At 42.6% G+C, this 17,754-nt stretch overlaps 1 protein-coding gene across 6 annotated transcripts in view; it reads right to left on the bottom strand.

Moving 5' to 3' along the window:
* ANKRD12 (ankyrin repeat domain 12) overlaps positions 1-17,754 on the bottom strand; it is a 245,661-nt gene that overhangs the window by 128,433 nt on the left and 99,474 nt on the right. For 5 of the 6 annotated variants that reach the window (XM_033934050.1, XM_033934047.1, XM_033934052.1 and 2 more), the window contains one exon: positions 12,292-12,360. The exons of the other annotated variant lie outside the window; for it this stretch is intronic. In XM_033934050.1, coding sequence (XP_033789941.1) covers positions 12,292-12,360 — 69 coding nt within the window. The remainder of the gene's footprint in view (positions 1-12,291; positions 12,361-17,754) is intronic. 6 annotated transcript variants of the gene reach the window in all.

Here is a 17,754-nt window from a genome sequence, read left to right as displayed (position 1 = left end):
GATGGGTGGAAAGGGAATATTCTCCGCAGCAGCCATGCCGCATACCCCCAAGGGCACGTGTACCGCAAGTTGAGAAACACTGATATAGACTAAACATTTCCTTAGATTTATTCTCACTATTTCCAATAATTTTATTGAAGAGATCTCTCTGGGCTCTTTTACTTCACCTTTTACAAAAGGGTAGCACGGTTTTTAGCGCCGGTCACAGTGGTAACAGCTCCGATGCTCACAAGAATACTATGAGCATTGCAGCAGCGCTAAAAACACTAACGTGGCTTTGTAAAGGAGGGGGTTAATTTGTTTCTTATTTTAGTTCCCGATATGTCCTTGGGCACTTTGCTTCTTCAAATTCCCGAGAGCATTGGCAGTCCTGTGAGAGGGGCGGGGATATATTGGAGATGATATTCTAGCAAGTCGATGTAGAAAAACCATTTGATTAGGTCACATGGGAATACCTATTTTGGGTTATGACATGTTTGATATAGTAGATTCCTTCCAAAACTGAGTTGTCAATTTGTATAGGGCCCCTACAGTTCAATTACTAGTAAACTGGCAATGCACAGCTTTCTTTCCCTTGCAGAGAGGCACCAGTCATGGATGCCCTTTTTCCCCCACTTCATACTATCATTGGAGCCCCTGGCTATTTCACGATTCTCCCGATATAAAAGGGTACAAATAAGAGGGGGGGGGATGCATGAAGACTTAACACGTTTACAGATGACATGATATTTTTCAAAGGCAGCACTACAAAAACCGTTCCCATATTGATATATATGATTCAATAATTTTGCTCTTTTTCAGACTATGTATTAATTTTGGAAGTCAGAGGTGCTTCCAGTGTTGGGTACATCAGCATCCCTGCATAAGAACATAAGAACATAAGAAATGCCTCTGCTGGGTCAGACCCGAGGTCCATCGTGCCCAGCAGTCCGCTCACGCGGCGGCCCAACAGGTCCAGGACCTGTGCAGTAATCTTCTATCTATACCCCTCTATCCCCATTTCCAGTAGGAATTTGTCCAATCCTTTCTTGAACCCCAGTACCATACTCTGCCTTATAACGTCCTCTGGAAGCGCATTCCAGGTGTCCACCACACTTTGGGTAAAGAAGAACTTCCTAGTATTTGTTTTGAATCTGTCCCCTTTCAACTTTTCCGAATGCCCTCTTGTTCTCTTATTTTTCGAAAGTTCGAAGAATCTGTCCCTCTCTACTCTCTCTATGCCCTTCATGATCTTGTAAGTCTCTATCATATCCCCTCTAAGTCTCCTCTTCTCCAGGGAAAAGAGACCCAGCTTCTCCAATCTCTCAGAATATGACAGGTTTTCCATACCTATTATCAGACGTGTTGCTCTCCTTTGAACCCTCTCGACTAATGCCATATCCTTCTTAAGATACAGCGACCAATATTGGACGCAGTACTCCAAATGCGGGCGCACCATCGCCCGATACAATGGCAGGATAACTTCTTTCGTTCTGGCTGTAATACCCTTTTTGATTATACCAAGCATTCTATTCGCTCTCTTAGCGGCCGCTGCACACTGTGCCGACGGCTTCATTGTCATGTCCACCATTACCCCCAAGTCCCTTTCCTGGGTACTCTTATTCAATAACATCCCTCCCATTGTATAGTTGTACCTCGAGTTTCTGCTCCCCACATGTAATACTTTACATTTTTCAATGTTGAACTTCATCTGCCATTTCGCCGCCCATTCTTCTAATTTGTTCAAGTCCCTTTGCAACTTTTCGCAGTCCTCTGTAGTCCGAGCTCCATTAAATAGTTTGGTGTCGTCCGCAAATTTTATTATCTCGCACTTCGTTCCTGTTTCTAGATCATTTATGAAGATATTAAATAGCAGCGGCCCGAGCACCGAGCCCTGCGGGACACCACTCGTGACCCTCCTCCAGTCGGAGTAGTGACCCTTCACTCCTACCCTTTGTTTTCTACCCTCCAACCAGTTTCTGATCCATCTATGTACGTCTCCTTCCACCCCATGGTTCTTCAGTTTCCGGAGTAGACGTTCATGGGGCACCTTGTCAAAGGCTTTTTGGAAATCTAGATATATGATGTCTATGGGGTCTCCTTTGTCCATCCGTTTGTTGATCCCTTCGAAGAAGTGCAATAAGTTCGTTAGGCACGATCTTCCCTTGCAGAAACCATGCTGGCTGGTTATCAGAAGTTCATTTTTTTCAAAATGTTGATCGATGTTTTCTTTTATCAGTGCTTCTGCCATTTTCCCTGGAACCGAAGTCAGGCTCACCGGCCTGTAGTTTCCCGGGTCACCTCTTGATCCCTTTTTAAAGATGGGCGTAACGTTGGCTATCTTCCAATCTTCCGGGATCTCGCCTGTTTTCAGGGATAAGTTGCAAATTTGCTGCAGTAGTTCCGCTATCTCCTCCTTTAATTCCTTCAGAACCCTTGGATGTATGCCATCTGGACCTGGGGATTTGTCAGTTTTTAGTTTTTCTATCTGCCTACGAACATCCTCAAGGCTCACTTCTATGGATGTTAATTTTTCTGCCTGACTTCCGTTGAAGAATTGCTCAGGTTCCGGTATGTTGGACGTGTTTTCGTTTGTAAATACAGACGAGAAGAACATGTTAAGCCTTTCTGCCACTACCTTCTCCTCCTTCACCACTCCCTTCCTGTCTCCGTCGTCCAGCGGTCCCACTTCCTCTCTAGCCGGCTGCTTCCCTTTAACATATCTGAAGAATGGTTTGAAATTTCTTGCTTCCCTGGCTAGCCTCTCTTCATACTCTCTTTTGGCTTTCCGAACCTCACGGTGACATTCTTTTTGATGCTTCTTGTGCTCTTTCCAGCTCCCCTCAGTTTTGTCCTTTTTCCATTTCTTGAATGATTTTTTCTTATTGCCTATCGCTTCCTTCACTGTTTTGGTTATCCACGCCGGGTCTTTTGTTCGATTCTTTTTACACCCCTTCCTGAATCTGGGGATATACAGATTTTGCGCCTCGCTCACCATGTCCCTGAAGAAGGACCAGGCATGATTTACCGTTAGCCATGTTTTGGAAGTGTTCCTAAGTTTCTTCCTTACCAATTCCCTCATTGCTTCGTAGTTTCCTTTCCTGAAGTTAAAAGTTGTCGCAATGGATCTCTTGCCTTTTGACACTCCTACCTCAACCTTGAACTTGATCATATTATGATCGCTGTTTCCCAACAGTCCCACTACTTCTACTTCCTTTGCAGGTCCCCTTAACCCATTTAGGATTAGATCCAGAGTGGCATTTCCTCTCGTCGGTTCTCTAACAAGCTGTTCCATGAAACAATCCTGTGTAGCTTCCAGGAATTTTGTCTCCCTAGCGCATTTCGAGCTTCCAAGCCTCCAGTCTATCCCAGGGTAGTTGAAGTCTCCCATAATAACCGTGTTGCCGCTTTTGCATTCACGCTTCATCTCGGCTTCCATTTCCTCATCGATATCTCTGGTTTGCCCCGGTGGGCGATAAAACAGGCCCATCTTTATTTCAGGCCCTTTCCTTCCCGGTATTTTAACCCATAGAGATTCCGGCTTGCTGGCCGTCTCTGCTGTGTCCATTTGTGTGGATTGTATGCCTTCTTTTATGTATAGGGCTATTCCACCTCCTTTTTGTCCTGTTCTGCACTTGCAGGACTCCCCCCTGCATTGAGCAAAATATGAATTGAAATATTTACAGATCATCCTCATTGCAGACTGGGCAAGAGTCTACCAACAGCATAGAGATCTGTTCTTTCAGGGTTTTCATAGATGACATCATGCTTGTTGCAGGTGTTTGGATCTCATTGTGTCTTGTGAGGTAGAAAACAATGTTTCAGCCATCATGCTGTGGCTTTCTTCAGGGTATGCTGCGAGGTCTGTAGTTTGTCTTTATTTAGTAGATCTGTTTTTGGGAGTCTGAGATCTTTGCTCAAGGTGGAGTGAGTTGCCTCTATCTTTCTATCTTTTTTTAAAATTTGTTTTGTTTTATATAAATTACATTTTATTCAAAGACAATAAATAGTGAAACAAAAGTGTCTCCGTTCTTACAACAGTATCTCAAACCTTTTAGCTCCGACCCAACACACTAAACAGAGCAAATGTTTTTTGCCGCACATTAAACTTGAAATTATAAAACTGCAAAACCAACAAAAATTAAATTTGAGAGTTATTTATTTAAATTTCTTTAAGCTATGTATAGGTAATTGTAACAGTGGTGAAACTAAAGTAGATAGAATAGAATTGCTAATCAGTACGATGGATATGCTTGTTTTGAGTGCAACTTAACTCAAAACGAAGCTAGATAGTTGTCAAGCAAACACGTAGTTCATCATCCACCATTATAGTTGTTCTCTTTTTTCAATTTAATTTCTGTCAGAGCTGAAAATCCAAGTTTGCAAAGATAAGAAGACCAAACAGTACAACGCCTTGATTGCTTTGTTGCTCAAGTTAATATAACTACTGTATAAAAAATAAAAATAAAATTACTTGCCGTTAGTTTTCAAGGACCAATCATGTCAAAGAATGATGCTTGTCTGGGCGGCTGTATTCTTACGCATGCAGACACATAACATTGACAGACTTGCGTATGAACGCCATCTATTCTAGTTTATGAAGGGAATATTTAAAAATAAAGTAAAATTCTGGAATCTCTCATGGCACACCTGGAATCTCTTCAGGGCACACCACTGTGTTGCGGCACACAGTTTTGAGAGATACTGTCTTAAACTGACATAACATAAGAGACAAACATTAGTGATGTAAGAGAATATTTCAATTATCACAAAGTGGTTAAGTCATCAATGAAAGAGAACCTCATCATCCCACTGATGTAGTAGACCCCTAACCGAAGCACTCTCCCATCCCTGAGTGGAAAGCTGAGTTGCCTCTATTCTGATTTGGTTGGGTCATGCTAGTGAAAATGGTCATGCTTCCTGAGCTTCTGTACTCTTTGCAAATATTATCCATATGGATATGTAGAAAGAAAGAATGAACAACTTTATCGCTCACCAATTAGTTCTTCCATTTGGCAATTGCGGAGGGCCAGGATTAGTTTTGGGAAATTAACCCAGAGTAGGGAAATGGAAGGTCTCAGGCTCCTGGATCTTCGCCTATATAATGGCATCGCTGTTGAGTTGGATTCACAAACTACACAAAAACATTTTGTTTTGCCCCAGATCTTGTGGATAGTTGGGTGGGCCCTTATGGGGCTCTTGGCACTATATCTTTAAAACTATTGGAGGCGAGCAGGCTGGAGTCTCTCAGGAGAGTAGCTCTGGTGGGGGGGAGTACAAAATTGGGCTATTATTCCCTTTCATAACAATCCCGACTTTCTTCTGAGGTAGGGAGGGAATTCCAGATTCTCTGATCACTATGGTAGGGGGACAGTTTGGGTCACCCAACATCTGGAAGAGGGTCAGGATATTTTTCCCATATGGCTTTGGAGAGTACCATGGCAACCCTTTTTTACATACCTCCAAAACCACTGCTTCCACAGTAAATGTAAGCAGAACCCTCAAGGTGGTGTCTTTTTGTTGGGGGACATGTTTTTTCTGACTTTGCCAGCATCCCTAAACTCCGTATTTATGTGTTACAAAGTAGGAAGGGAGAAATGACAGGAACATTTTCTCTAACCACTGGCTGATAAATGGTCTTTAGACCTGGGGGACACTCTTGCAGCCCAGTCCCTGAAGGAAAGATTTGCAGATGCCCAGTTACAAGAGATGTAATTTAAAATTTTGCATAGAACTTACATAACTAGATTCTAAGGGCTGGGTTACAGACAGATGAAAACTGTGAAATGTAAATGTCTGAAGGGTGGGTACATTGAATGAGGTCTTGGAAGTTCTGTCTGTTCTTGTGCAGCTGCAGGTGCAATGGTCTTATAAAATGCTAATTGTAGGCCTATTTCAGGAAGCAGCAGAACAATCGGTAACATAAGAACAGTGCAAATTTCTATCTGGACTAATGCTGGTGGCAAAAAGGGGTATTATGTATATGTGGATGAGTGATGCCCCACCAGAGCTGAGGGAATGGAGAAAGAGTATGCATGAGATGACCTGATAGGAGTTAAAGAATGAAAAATCAAATCAGAAACTTAAAAAAACCCAGAACTACTGGAACCTTTGGTATAGCTATCTATCTTTAGTATGATGGCTTTTTGATCACTGGCCCTGCTAAGGCAGTGGTCGGGAAACCGCGGCTCACGAGTCGCATGTGGCTCTTTAGCCACTTGAGTGTGGCTCTGCTAGAGAATGCGGCTTGTGTGGCCCAGCTTCTCCCTCCCTCCCTTCTGTGCCTTCCTCTGGCAGGTAGTTTTCTGGCCAGCTCCCTAAAACTCATCCAAAATAGCTGGCTCCCTTGCTGCAGTCGTCCGCGGGCGGTGTCGGCTCCCTGCGCACGATCCGCGGCCATGTAAGAAGCGTTCCCTCTGACATCACGATATCAGAGAGAAGGCTTATGAATCAACCGTGAATTGCGCACAAGGAGCCATTGCAGCCCGCAGACGACTGCAGCAAGGGAGCCAGCTATTTTGGATGAGTTAGATTCTAACCAAGACGACCAAGGCTTAAAGATCCTTCTGACTGAGTTGTAAGTAGAAAAAGTAATTTCCATATGAAATGCTTTGGCAATTAGGGCTCCATCAGTACTAAGGATGGCTTTATGAGAGTAGAGATAATGGTTTTGGCCTTGCATGGAACACCAGAAAGAGAAAGGGAGAAATGGTAGGTCTGGGGGAGGGAGGCAGTTGGGAAGAGAAAGGGAGATAAGTTGGATCTGGGGATGGAAGTGAGGTAGGGAGAAATTTTAAGCCTGTGGCCATTTCATTGTTCAGCCTAAAGAGGGGGAGGGAAGGAGAAAAGAAAGGGAGCAAAATGTTGGACCATGGGGATAGAGGAGGAGAGATGGACCCATGGGAGGGCAGGAGGGAAGAGAGCTGGGATAAGAAAGGGGATGGAAAGAAAGGGACAGGGAGTTATAGCCTGACCAGTTGAGAGAGGGAGGGGGATTCTGAAAGTAGTGAGCCATGTGGATGAGGAGATGAGTGAGAGAGCAGTGAGTACAGTGGGAGAAATGTGGTAATGGGGAGTAGATAGCAGGAAATAGGAGGCTGGGAAAGGAGATGGGAAATGGGAGAGCTAGGGACTGAGAGAAGATGGAGAATTGAGAGGTAGCTGAACATTTAAAAAGAAGGGTGAGAAAGAAGGCAACATTTGAGTGGACAGAGGCAAAAAAGAAAAGAAAAAGTTAAGAAAGCTGAAAGGGAAAAATCAATACATTGGAGACAAGCATAAGGAGGAAATGGAACAAGAGAGGAGAAAAAAATGAACAGTAGAAACTGTAAAGAGAATTAGTTGAAGATAGACAAAAAGCATAAAAAGAAACTAGGAACAAGATGATGGAAAAATAAAATATCCAGACAACAAGGTAGAAAAAATTGTTTTATTTTGAATTTATTAACTGGAATATGTTAGCTTTGGGATATATGCATCACAATTATTTTTGTATTCAGTGGTGTAGTCATATACAGCTGATTTAGGGGAGGGACTGGAGCCCAAAATTAGTGGATGGGCACCAAAGTTTCTCCCCACATGAGTGCAATGTACAATTACTTGAGCTATTGGGGATTCCCAAGCCCTGCCACCTGAAGACATCCTCCTTCAGTCTGGCAATTCAAAATCTCCAAGCTCTCCGGCAATAGCAATATCTTCAAGCTGCCACTGCTTTCATGCATGCATGCAAGGTGGGGGGAGAGGGGCATTAAGGAGGGAACGCAGCAACTCTACAATATTGCTGCCAGCTGCAGAACTTGGGAAGTTGGAGGGGAGGAGGTGGCCGTCAGTTGGTGAGACTTGGGGATCCCCACTAGCTATAGCAGGGGAGATGTTCATTTTGAGGGAGCCTAAGCTCAAAGTGAGATGCCCAAAAAAGCAGCAATATTCACCCTGACTGAACAATCCTCCACGTGTGCCACTGACAGCTGATGCAGCATCCCCGCTCTGATGAGGCTCACCTCTGAAGAGGCTCACCGTAGCTGTAATAGAAGTGAATGGGAAAACCAAGAGCGCACATCCCTGCTCATCAGAGTGGGGATGTGGAAGCCTGTGGCTGCTCCCATTGTCAGCGGCGCACATGGAAGATCACCCAGTCAGGGCAAGCACCACTGCCCCCTTGGGTTCCTCGAGTTGAGCGACAGCAAGCCAGTCACAGCTTGTCTGTCAGTGTGTATAGTGGTCAGTGCCTGGTGTGCCGAAAAGTCTCATGCGAGCGACGAGAGTACCTATCTTACTTTTTAATTTTAATTGTTACTGTTACTGGTTACTTTACCCTGGTTAATCTGACTCTGCATCTTTGCTGTAAATGTACAGTCTCTTCTCCTGTAAACCGCTCTGAACTGTTTTGTGGTATTGCGGTATACAAAAATAAAGTTATTATTATTATTATTAAGCGCATTAAGCTACTTGTATCTTTCAACCAGCTGCAGATCTCACAGGTATTTTTGGCATCAATTTAATAAGTTGTTCTAACTTTGTGTTGCTGTTTTTATTGTTACAAATTAACACGAAACATGTTTTTAGATGCCACCTATTTGACTTGGCTACAAAAAAGAAGCAAAGAAAAATGGAAGATGAAAACCGTGAATTTAAAGTTGAATGGGCCGAATCGTTCGCGTTTATTCAAAACTCAAATGGCCTTCCAACCTGTCTTATTTGTCAAGAAAAATTGGCGCATAACAAGAAATCAAATTTGGAGTGACACTTTACAACTAAACTTGGCAGAAAATATCCCAAGGAAGAAAGCAGTTGAGGAACTTCAGAAGAATCAAGAAAAATCAAAGTTCTGTCCTTCCCCCTCCCTAGAAAATTTTTGTCTTAATTATTATTTAAACAAACAGGAACAAGCCTCAGACTATGGAGTAAATTTCCCATTCTGGTATTTCTTCCAAGAGAAAGAAAACTTATTTTCTCTTACTCCCGATTACATCATTGACTTGAACCTACCCTCCTTACCAAAGCTAAAAATTAATTATTATTACTTATTAATTTAATATTTATTCCTTAAATTAGTATATCTCATTACCTAATCTTAATTAATTCATCCAGATAAATTTAATACAAAAATCTAAAAGTCCTTTTTAATTCATTACTATTTCTTTCATGGTAAGGGATTTCATCATTAAAGAACTACAATTTATTTCAACACTCAAAACCGGCAGAAACAGCTATACTAATTTTTTTAAGTGCACTGGTGCTTCAAAGTGCCTTATAAAAAAGTGCTTGTGTGCTATAAATACTGCAGTTGATTAAATATTTCTCCAGACTTAAAGTACTTAGCTTTTTTGTTCTTTTTAAAACCAGGGCCGTTGCTTATACTTTCAATCTTCCGACAAGACCTGTGTGTCGCGGGATAAAATTACATCCCCGCTGCGTCAGAGCTATCTCACATTAGCAACGCTTGGTGAATAAATTTTGGTAGGTAAGTTAAATGGACTCTTCCTCAAATCTGTGTACACGGGATCAATGATCAACCACTACCCCTCAAGAAAACAGCAGCTGAAGCCATTTAAGCGAAGGGACTGTATTTCGTTTTTGAGCCTAAACCTTTGGCGAGAGGCCCAGGAGATGCTCTATTGCTACCTGTATGAGATCCTGTTTCTGCCGGTTTCGAGTGTTGAAATGAATTGTAGTTCTTTAATGATAAAATCCCTTACCATGAAAGAGTAATGAATTAAAAAGGACATTTAGATTTTTGTATTAAATTTATCTGAATGAATTAAGATTAGGTAATGAGATATACTAATTTAAGGAATAAATATTAAATTAATAAGTAATAATAATAAGTAATTAATTTTTAGTTTTGGTAAGGGGGGTAGGTTCAAGCCAATGATGTAATCGGGAGTAAGAGAAAAGAAGTTTTTTTCTCTTGGAAGAAAGCCCAGAATGGGAAATTTACTCCATAGTCTGAGGCTTATTTCTGTTTGTTTAAATAATAATTAATCACTCAATCAAAATAATAACCTCAGTTAAACTCATATAGTAAGGCCAACACACAACTCCAAGGTGGCCAAAGCTCAATACATAGAGATGAAGACTAAATTTATCCAGTGCCCAAGGTTAACAACCAGAACAAATCTTGGTAATCAAACAATTTATTGAGCTATCATCGAATATAGTCATTTTCTCTAAGAGCTTTTTATGTTCTTATTGTATGTGTAACATATTATGGACTGTTACTCATACTGATAATGCATTGTTTAAGTACTAATTATACTGCTGTGAAAGCGTGGTACTTAGCTCGGGTGGATAAACGCCCGGCAGGAATCACATGCCTGGATTATTATGATATCTGGTTTTATTTAATGTTAGTAGCTATTTTAAACCAACTCCTAAAAACATGGTTCTTGAAAATAAATTTGGCTCTCAAAAGAAATCTTAATCATTGTACTGCTGATCTTTGTCTCTTTTGACTGAGTTTGCCTCCTGTGCTAAGGAGTTCTAGAAATTGGGGTGGAAGGAAATTTAAACAAAAATACTTTCGTTTCAGTTCCAGATCTGGTTTCATCACAAATGCTGTATTATACACACTGACTGGTGGGGGGGGGGGGGGTTCTGCTTGACAGTAATGAAGAGTCCGCCTGAAAGTGAAAAATCTTGTTTGATATTTTCTCTCTCTTTTATGTTCCGCCAAGGAGTATTTTTGGATAGCTTCTGTACCTGTGTGTCATTATTATATTAATTCTTGTTCTTATCTTTGTACTAATGCTATTTCTTGGATTTTGGCCAGGTACTAGGGACCTGGATTGGCCACCATAAGAATGGGCTACTGGGCTTGATGGACCATTGGTCTGACCCAGTAAGGAAAAAAAGAAAAGTTCAATAAATGTTATTAACCCCCCCCCCCCCCCACACACACACACACACACACATACACACACAAAACACATTTTGATTTTCTTCATTGAAAGGTACCTAAGGTATCAAGTACCTAAATATACAGTATATATATTTCCCTCCTAAGGATATTCCTTATGAAAATACTTATGAAAATGCTAGTCTTAGAAAATGCTCTGCACCCTTATGAGAACCGAGGGTTCCCTCATGAAATTTAACAGGCCTAAACACATTTGGAGGCGTGGGCTAGTGGTTAGCGCAGCTGTCTCAGCACCCTAAAGTTGCGAGTTCCTTGTGACTCTGGGCAAGTCACTTAACACTTCATTGCCCCATGTATAACTGCTTTGACTGCATAAACCACACAGAAAAAGCAACATATCAAGCCCCATCCTCTTTACATTCTGTTTTTTGAGGAGTCCTTCAGACAGTCTGGCTGAGGATCAAATGGAATGGTTTTATGTAATCTGCCTCTGATGCTTTCCTATTTGTTGTACCTTAATTAAATTTGTATGCTTGTAAGCTGCTTTTAGTAGGTAGGCAGGTAAGCTAACACCACTAAACTAAACATATTAGAACTTAATTCATATATATATCCTGCACGCAATACAAATAGCACAACTATTTCAAGAAAGGAAAATGGCTTTTGTTAGTCAGTCAGAGCTAAGTAAGGATGCTGTGGAGAAAACATTCAAAGCCCTAGGTGGAGGCAGTTTCACAATCACACCAGCAGTGATATTTTGGAATGAGACTTCGGATGCATATGCACCGAGTTCCTGAATAAGCAGTAGTCTATGGACCCTGGCCAGGGGCTGTTGCCAAAAAGATGAGCTAAATGAAGAGAAGCATTTTTATCAGTTGTGAATTAAGGCTATATGCTGTAATGGAATGAAAGAAGATTCAAGATTTCTATTAAGCTGAAGGTTCAAAAGCAGAAGGAAAAAACTGTAGGGTGACTTATATAGTCAACACCTATACCTAAAACATTTATATAATACTAAAGTTTGTCTTTACTGACCAAATAATTTAAAAAGTAATAAAATATGGAATACCATTTAAGACAATGCAATAAAAAACAGACTGAACTGTGTACCCTTCTTTCTCTTAAAGGTAAAACATTCCTAACTGATTCTTTTATGAATTGACACATTGAACCTTCTGTTCTCCAACAAGAATGAAGCAAAGTGAAGTGGCAAATGCATGCACCTCAGTAATAGGAATGGGAGGGGAGCAATTAAGATACTGTGGCAAACTGAAGGCTGGTGTGGAAGCAATTGGAAACATAATGCAAGATACTGCATTATACCGTAGAAGTTATTTTTCCGTAAAACACACTTTTTGAAAAAGAGTGGATGAAAAAAAAAAAATTCCACTCTCTACAAATGAAATATTAGCAGCATCACTAGACTATCAGAAACATCCGGTGGCCCATTTTACCTGAATATGCTCTGTAAGGAGGAATTAATCTTTCTCCCCAATTTTCGCTTGTGTGTCCTGGATCTGAATCTAGAGGACAGAAAAAATGGGAAGGAGGAAAAGAGAAACAGAAGGAAGTAAAGCATACAGAACAGTTAACAGCACTAACAGAAGAGAAAAAAGTGGGGAAAGCATAAACTGCATGGTTCATGGAATTCTTTCCAACCACTCTGTATGTGTATGTGTATGCTTATGTTTGTGCATGTATTTAATGCTGTTGCCTTCTCTATCTCCCTCTGGAGGAGAGAAAGAGAAAAGGCAATTGAAATGGAGCTGTACCTAAATAAACTTTCGGGTTAAAAAAAATAAATTAAATGAAAAGTATAATATAGTTGTCACTGTCAAAATTTCATAGGAAAAATGTTTTTATAGTTTAACACAGGGTACCACTGTCCCAAGGAAACAGCTATTGCTGTGTTTTCCAACCACTAGGCTGCCACACACCCAGCAATCAGTAGCAATGTAAATGGTTCAGTTAGGAGTCGCTTTAGATAGCAGCCATTAAAACATATGAATTGAACAGAATTTACAAAAAAGAAAACCACGTCATTTACCTGTAGCAGGTGCTCTTCATGGACAGTAAGATACAAGTCCTCACAAATGAATATCACAAATGGAGTCTAAGCCTAACCATCTCAGTTAAAAACTTCTAGAACAGTGTTTTTCAACCTTTTTACACCCGTGGAATGGCAGAAATAAAAGAATTATTTTGTGGACCGGCAAACTACTAGGACTAAAATTTAAAAACCCCGTTTCCGCCCCATCTCCGCGAGCTCGGTCACCTCTGTAACTATAGAAAAATAGACAAATATAGTGCAAAATATAAACAGCAGATATAAATTCTCAAAACTGACACATTTTGATCACTAAATTGAAAATAAAATCATTTTTCCTACCTTTGCTGTCTGGTGATTTCATGAGTCTCTGGTTGCGTTTCCTTCTGTCTGTGTATCCTTTCTTTCATTTCTTTCTTTCTGCACTCAAGCCCAAGAATTGTCCCTTTCTATTACCTCCCTCTTTCCTTCCTATGTCCTTAGTGCCCCCAGTGCATCCTTCCCATGTCTTTAGTGCCCCCAGTGCCTCCTTCCCATGTCCTTAGTGCCCCTTCCTGTCTTTAGTGCTCCCAGTGCCTCCTTCCCATGTCTTTAGTGCCCCCAATGCCTTCTTCCCATGTCCTTAGTGCCCCTTCCTGTCTTTAGTGCCCCCAGTGCATCCTTCTCATGTCTTTAGTGCCCCCAGTGCATTCTTCCCATGTCCCTATCACTGTCTTCCACACTTTGTCCCACCCCTACCCCCGAAGCCAGCCTGCCTGCCTGTCTATCTCTCTCCCTCTCTGGCCAAAGCCAGCCTGATTGCCTGCCTACCACCTTCCCTCCCTGCCCTGCAAAAAAAAAAAAGCAGCCTCCCTCCTTCCTTTCCCCTGCTCTTACCACCCTGCTGCTGCTGCTGCTAAAGCCGACAGGAAGTCTTCTTTCTGACGTCAATTCTGACATTGGAGAGGACGTTCTGGGCCAGCCAGGCAGCGATTGGCTGGCCCAGAACATCCTCTCCGAAGTCAGAATTGACGTCGGAAAGAAGACTTTGTGTTTAGCAGTAGTGGCAGGGCGGTAAAAGAAGGGGACCCAGGGAAAGGAAGGAGGGAGGGACAGGAAATGATCGCCTGTCCCGCTGTCCCGAAGCTGTGTGTGGGGACAACGGGACAGGAGGTCTGAAAACGGACCGATGGTCATTTTAATCTTGCCGGCCCTACGTGGACTGTCAGAAATTTCCTGCGGACCGGCACCAGTCCGCAGACTGGCGGTTGAAGAACAGTATTCTAGAAGCTTTGAGAGGCTTAATCAGTCATGTACCTGACTTCTTGCTTAGGGTTGTCACACAGGACATCCTTAATTGAAAAAAAAATATTTTAAGAGACAATATGTGAGGACTTGTATACAGCTGTCTACAGAACATCTGTTACAGGTATATAACTGTTTTCTTCAGAGCCAAACAGGATATCAAGTGATCAGATGGGACTAGTTATAGGCTGCCTCCAACAGAAAAAGGGAAAAATGAGAAGAACTGCCAACAAGCAAACAGAAAAATCTTTTTTAAACAGCAAGTTGTTTCTAGATTTGAGCCGTTTGTTTCATTTAAGAGAAGACAGAAAATCCTAAAAATGAGCATTACAGTGAATGAACTCAGATTCTGGAGAATAAACTGGCAAAAACACTGGGAATCCCTTTTCAAAACAGTGAGATAGCTACAGCATCCTATCCATTAGTGTCACAGAACCATCATGCCATGGAATGATTCAACAGTACAATAGTGGGGATGACCAGTAGGCAACCAAATGTTCTTCAAGTGCATTCACTAATACGACTTGACACAGGCTGTGTGTTGGCATATCAGGAGTCCACACACAATCTCTCAAGGGCCAAAGCAAAACACAGTTCCATATGAAGAAGTGCTGCCAGACTGCTTTGTTGTTGCTGCAAGTACTGCCAGACTGCCTTGCTGTTATTATATGAAACAGTCTTACGACTAAATTCACTAAAGCCACAGATCTGATCCAATCCGTGGCTGGGGGGGGGGCTGATTCATGAAGCGCCCTCATGCAAATGAAGGCGATCGTAATCACGCCCCCCACCGACCGCATGGATCACTCTCCAGCGATCCTGGCGCATGTGCAGACCATCTCCTTTGCATGTAGATGGTCTGCACATGCTCACCGCCGAGCTTGAAACTTTTGCGAGTCCGTGGTTTTAACCTGCGGATTGAAAGCGGGGCTGCACCGCGGGCTAAAACTACAGAGTCGGGGAAGAGAGCAGGAGAATTGGGGCAGAGAGCAGGGCTTCTGCTCAAGCGACTGGTCCTCACCAGTCGCTTGTTTTTGGATCGGTCAGGCCAGTCGGTGTGCCTTCTTTAGTTTACTGAATCTCATCCTTCCTACTTTGCATGCCGTTTCCCCTCTTTTGCATGCGTGGATCAGATCGGAGGATGATCGGCCACGAGGTTAGTGAATCGGGTTGGAGGAAAATCGGGTTGCAAAGTGGTCAGGACACAATTGGTGTCCTTAGTGACTGTTTTTTGCTTTGACAAAGTACAATACCTCATGAAAGACTCCTGAAGAAATTAGAAAGTTACGGGATAGAAGGTAAAGTCCTATTGTGGATTAAGAACTAGTTAAAAGATAGAAAACATGGGCAGTATTCTGAATGGAGAAGGGTAGATAGTGGCGATTTAAAAAACCTCAGATACCCTTAGTGCAAATCCTGTTCGCAAAAAAAAGAGATTTCACTTTTTACTCCTTTACAATAGCATAATTTTAAACCTCTTCCTAAGGCTCAACAACGCACTGTGGACTTAAAACTGAAAAAGCCACTAGTATGCTTCAGGAATCTTGTAAAGGGGGAGAAAAAGCCACAGACTTGTGCCTGCTGCTAATTTTATAAGCATTCAGGCTACTATTAGAGCTACCTCATCGGCATAAAAACCCCCTCCTCCAAGTATTCCTATCTTCAGTAATAAATATTTTTTCAATAATAAATACTTTTCAAGGAAAATCACGTGATGTGCTGAGACGAGCAGGACATGTCTTGCCTGAGCTCCAAGACCCCGAGTCCTCCCCCTTCTCTTTTCACCTCTTTAAGCATCAAGATTTTGTTTCTCGAAGAGGGACCGGTGTATGGACAAGTTTGTGCGCCATCTCAGTCTGACAATGAGTGAGAGAGCAACGCGGAAGGAGAAGGAAAAGGACCCGAAGTTGGAGAAAATTGATCCCAAGATAGCGGCGGTTGAATCGGGCCCCATGCTTCCCTTGTCTGAGGCACACATCAAGGCGCTTTCGGCGTCGGTGGTCCGGGCCCTCGAATCGCGCTTCAATCATTTGTCTGGTCAATTAGCAGCCATGGAGACCCTTTTAACGGAGACTATCGGCCATACAAGTGCCTTGGAGACGCAGGTGGCACTGGTTGAAGATGCGCATACCTCCTCTGCGGCAGACTTGCTTCCCTTCCGGGAGCAAATTCCAGCGTCAGGCGGACAAAATTGAAGATCTCGAGAACCGCTCCCAGAGGGATAATCTTCGACTTGTGGGCCTCCCTGAAACTATCCCTGATGCCCGGCTCTTGTTTGCTCTTGAGTCCTGGCTGCAGGTAGAGTTTCCGCTACCGCAAGGTATGGGGCCGATGAGACTCGAACGCACCCACCGTATAGGTAGGAGGCTTGAGGACCGAACACATGCTCGTGTGGTCATCTTTAAAGTTCACAACTATGCCCACAAAGCTGAGCTGCTGAGGCAATACAAATTGAAAAAGAACACCACCTGTTACGATGGGGACCCGGTTCGCCTCTTCCAAGACTATTCACTGGCTCTACAAGAACATCGTCGGCGCTTCTCCAGAGTGTGTTCGTTGCTGTATGACCGAAAGCGACGTTTCATGTAGCTTTACCCGGTGACCCTGAAGATCTGGGAACATTATAAATTGGTTTTGCGCTTGTATATTTCACCTAAAAAAGCTCATCTTTCGGGGTTTCGAGCCTCTTCTGCCTGTCCCCGCTGTGATGCCCCTGATGCTGGTTTGGGACATATGTTCTGGACTTGTCCTATTATTCAGTCCTTTTGGGAAGCTATTTTTCTTTTTGTTGAAAATATTTGGAATGTTGTTCTCCAAGGTTCCCCTTTGTTTCGTTTTGGTGTCCCTATTCATTTTACCCCTTGAAGATCCGGGACTTAGGTGGACTTTGGTGATAGCCCTCAGTGTATTTTGCTTCGGTGGCTGGAGGCGGAGGGATCTGACTTTTCCCTCTGGCGCTGCTGCCTGATTACACTTTTGCTGTAGGAATGCAGAGATATACAAGACTTTTCTTCCCTGCCTGGCCTTTGGAACACTATGACTCTGGTGGCAAGTAGCCGCCTTCTGAACTGTTGACTTGGCCTACTTTTTACACCTGTTGTCTGCTTTGCTGGCTGGGCTTGAAGGAGGACTGAGGATTGGGGTGGGTTGGGGGAGGGTTGACAGGGTGGTAAGTTGTGTTCCTTTTACGTGAACCCTGTTTTTGGCCGGTTGTTTATTCTCTGTTTTTTAGCTAGTTTTCCCTGCTGTTCCACTGTTTGTAGGGTTTGTAAGTGGGGGTGTTCACTTCATGTTGGGTTTTGTGCTGTTAAAAAGTGAGCTTATTTTCAGTGCTGCCTTGTGCTTCTGTATCCTTTGTTAAGCTCAATAAAATATATTTGACAATAAATACTTTTCAAATATTTCAATAAATTTCCATCCACATGTGCTGGGAGCCCTACTCTAAACTCCTAAAGAACAGCTGTGTCGGGAGTGACCATAAAATCGCTTCCCGCTAATGTAATTGGACTGCGTCCGGATTGTGTGCCAGTATATAATGTTACTAATACTGTTATGATAAACACTTATCTTTCCCAGCGTTGTGCTG

Source organism: Geotrypetes seraphini, chromosome 2, assembly GCF_902459505.1.
Source record: "Geotrypetes seraphini chromosome 2, aGeoSer1.1, whole genome shotgun sequence".
Lineage (NCBI taxonomy): Eukaryota > Metazoa > Chordata > Amphibia > Gymnophiona > Dermophiidae > Geotrypetes > Geotrypetes seraphini.
The sequence above is the reverse complement of the archived record's forward strand: the minus strand, read 5'-3'. Positions and strand labels throughout refer to the sequence as shown.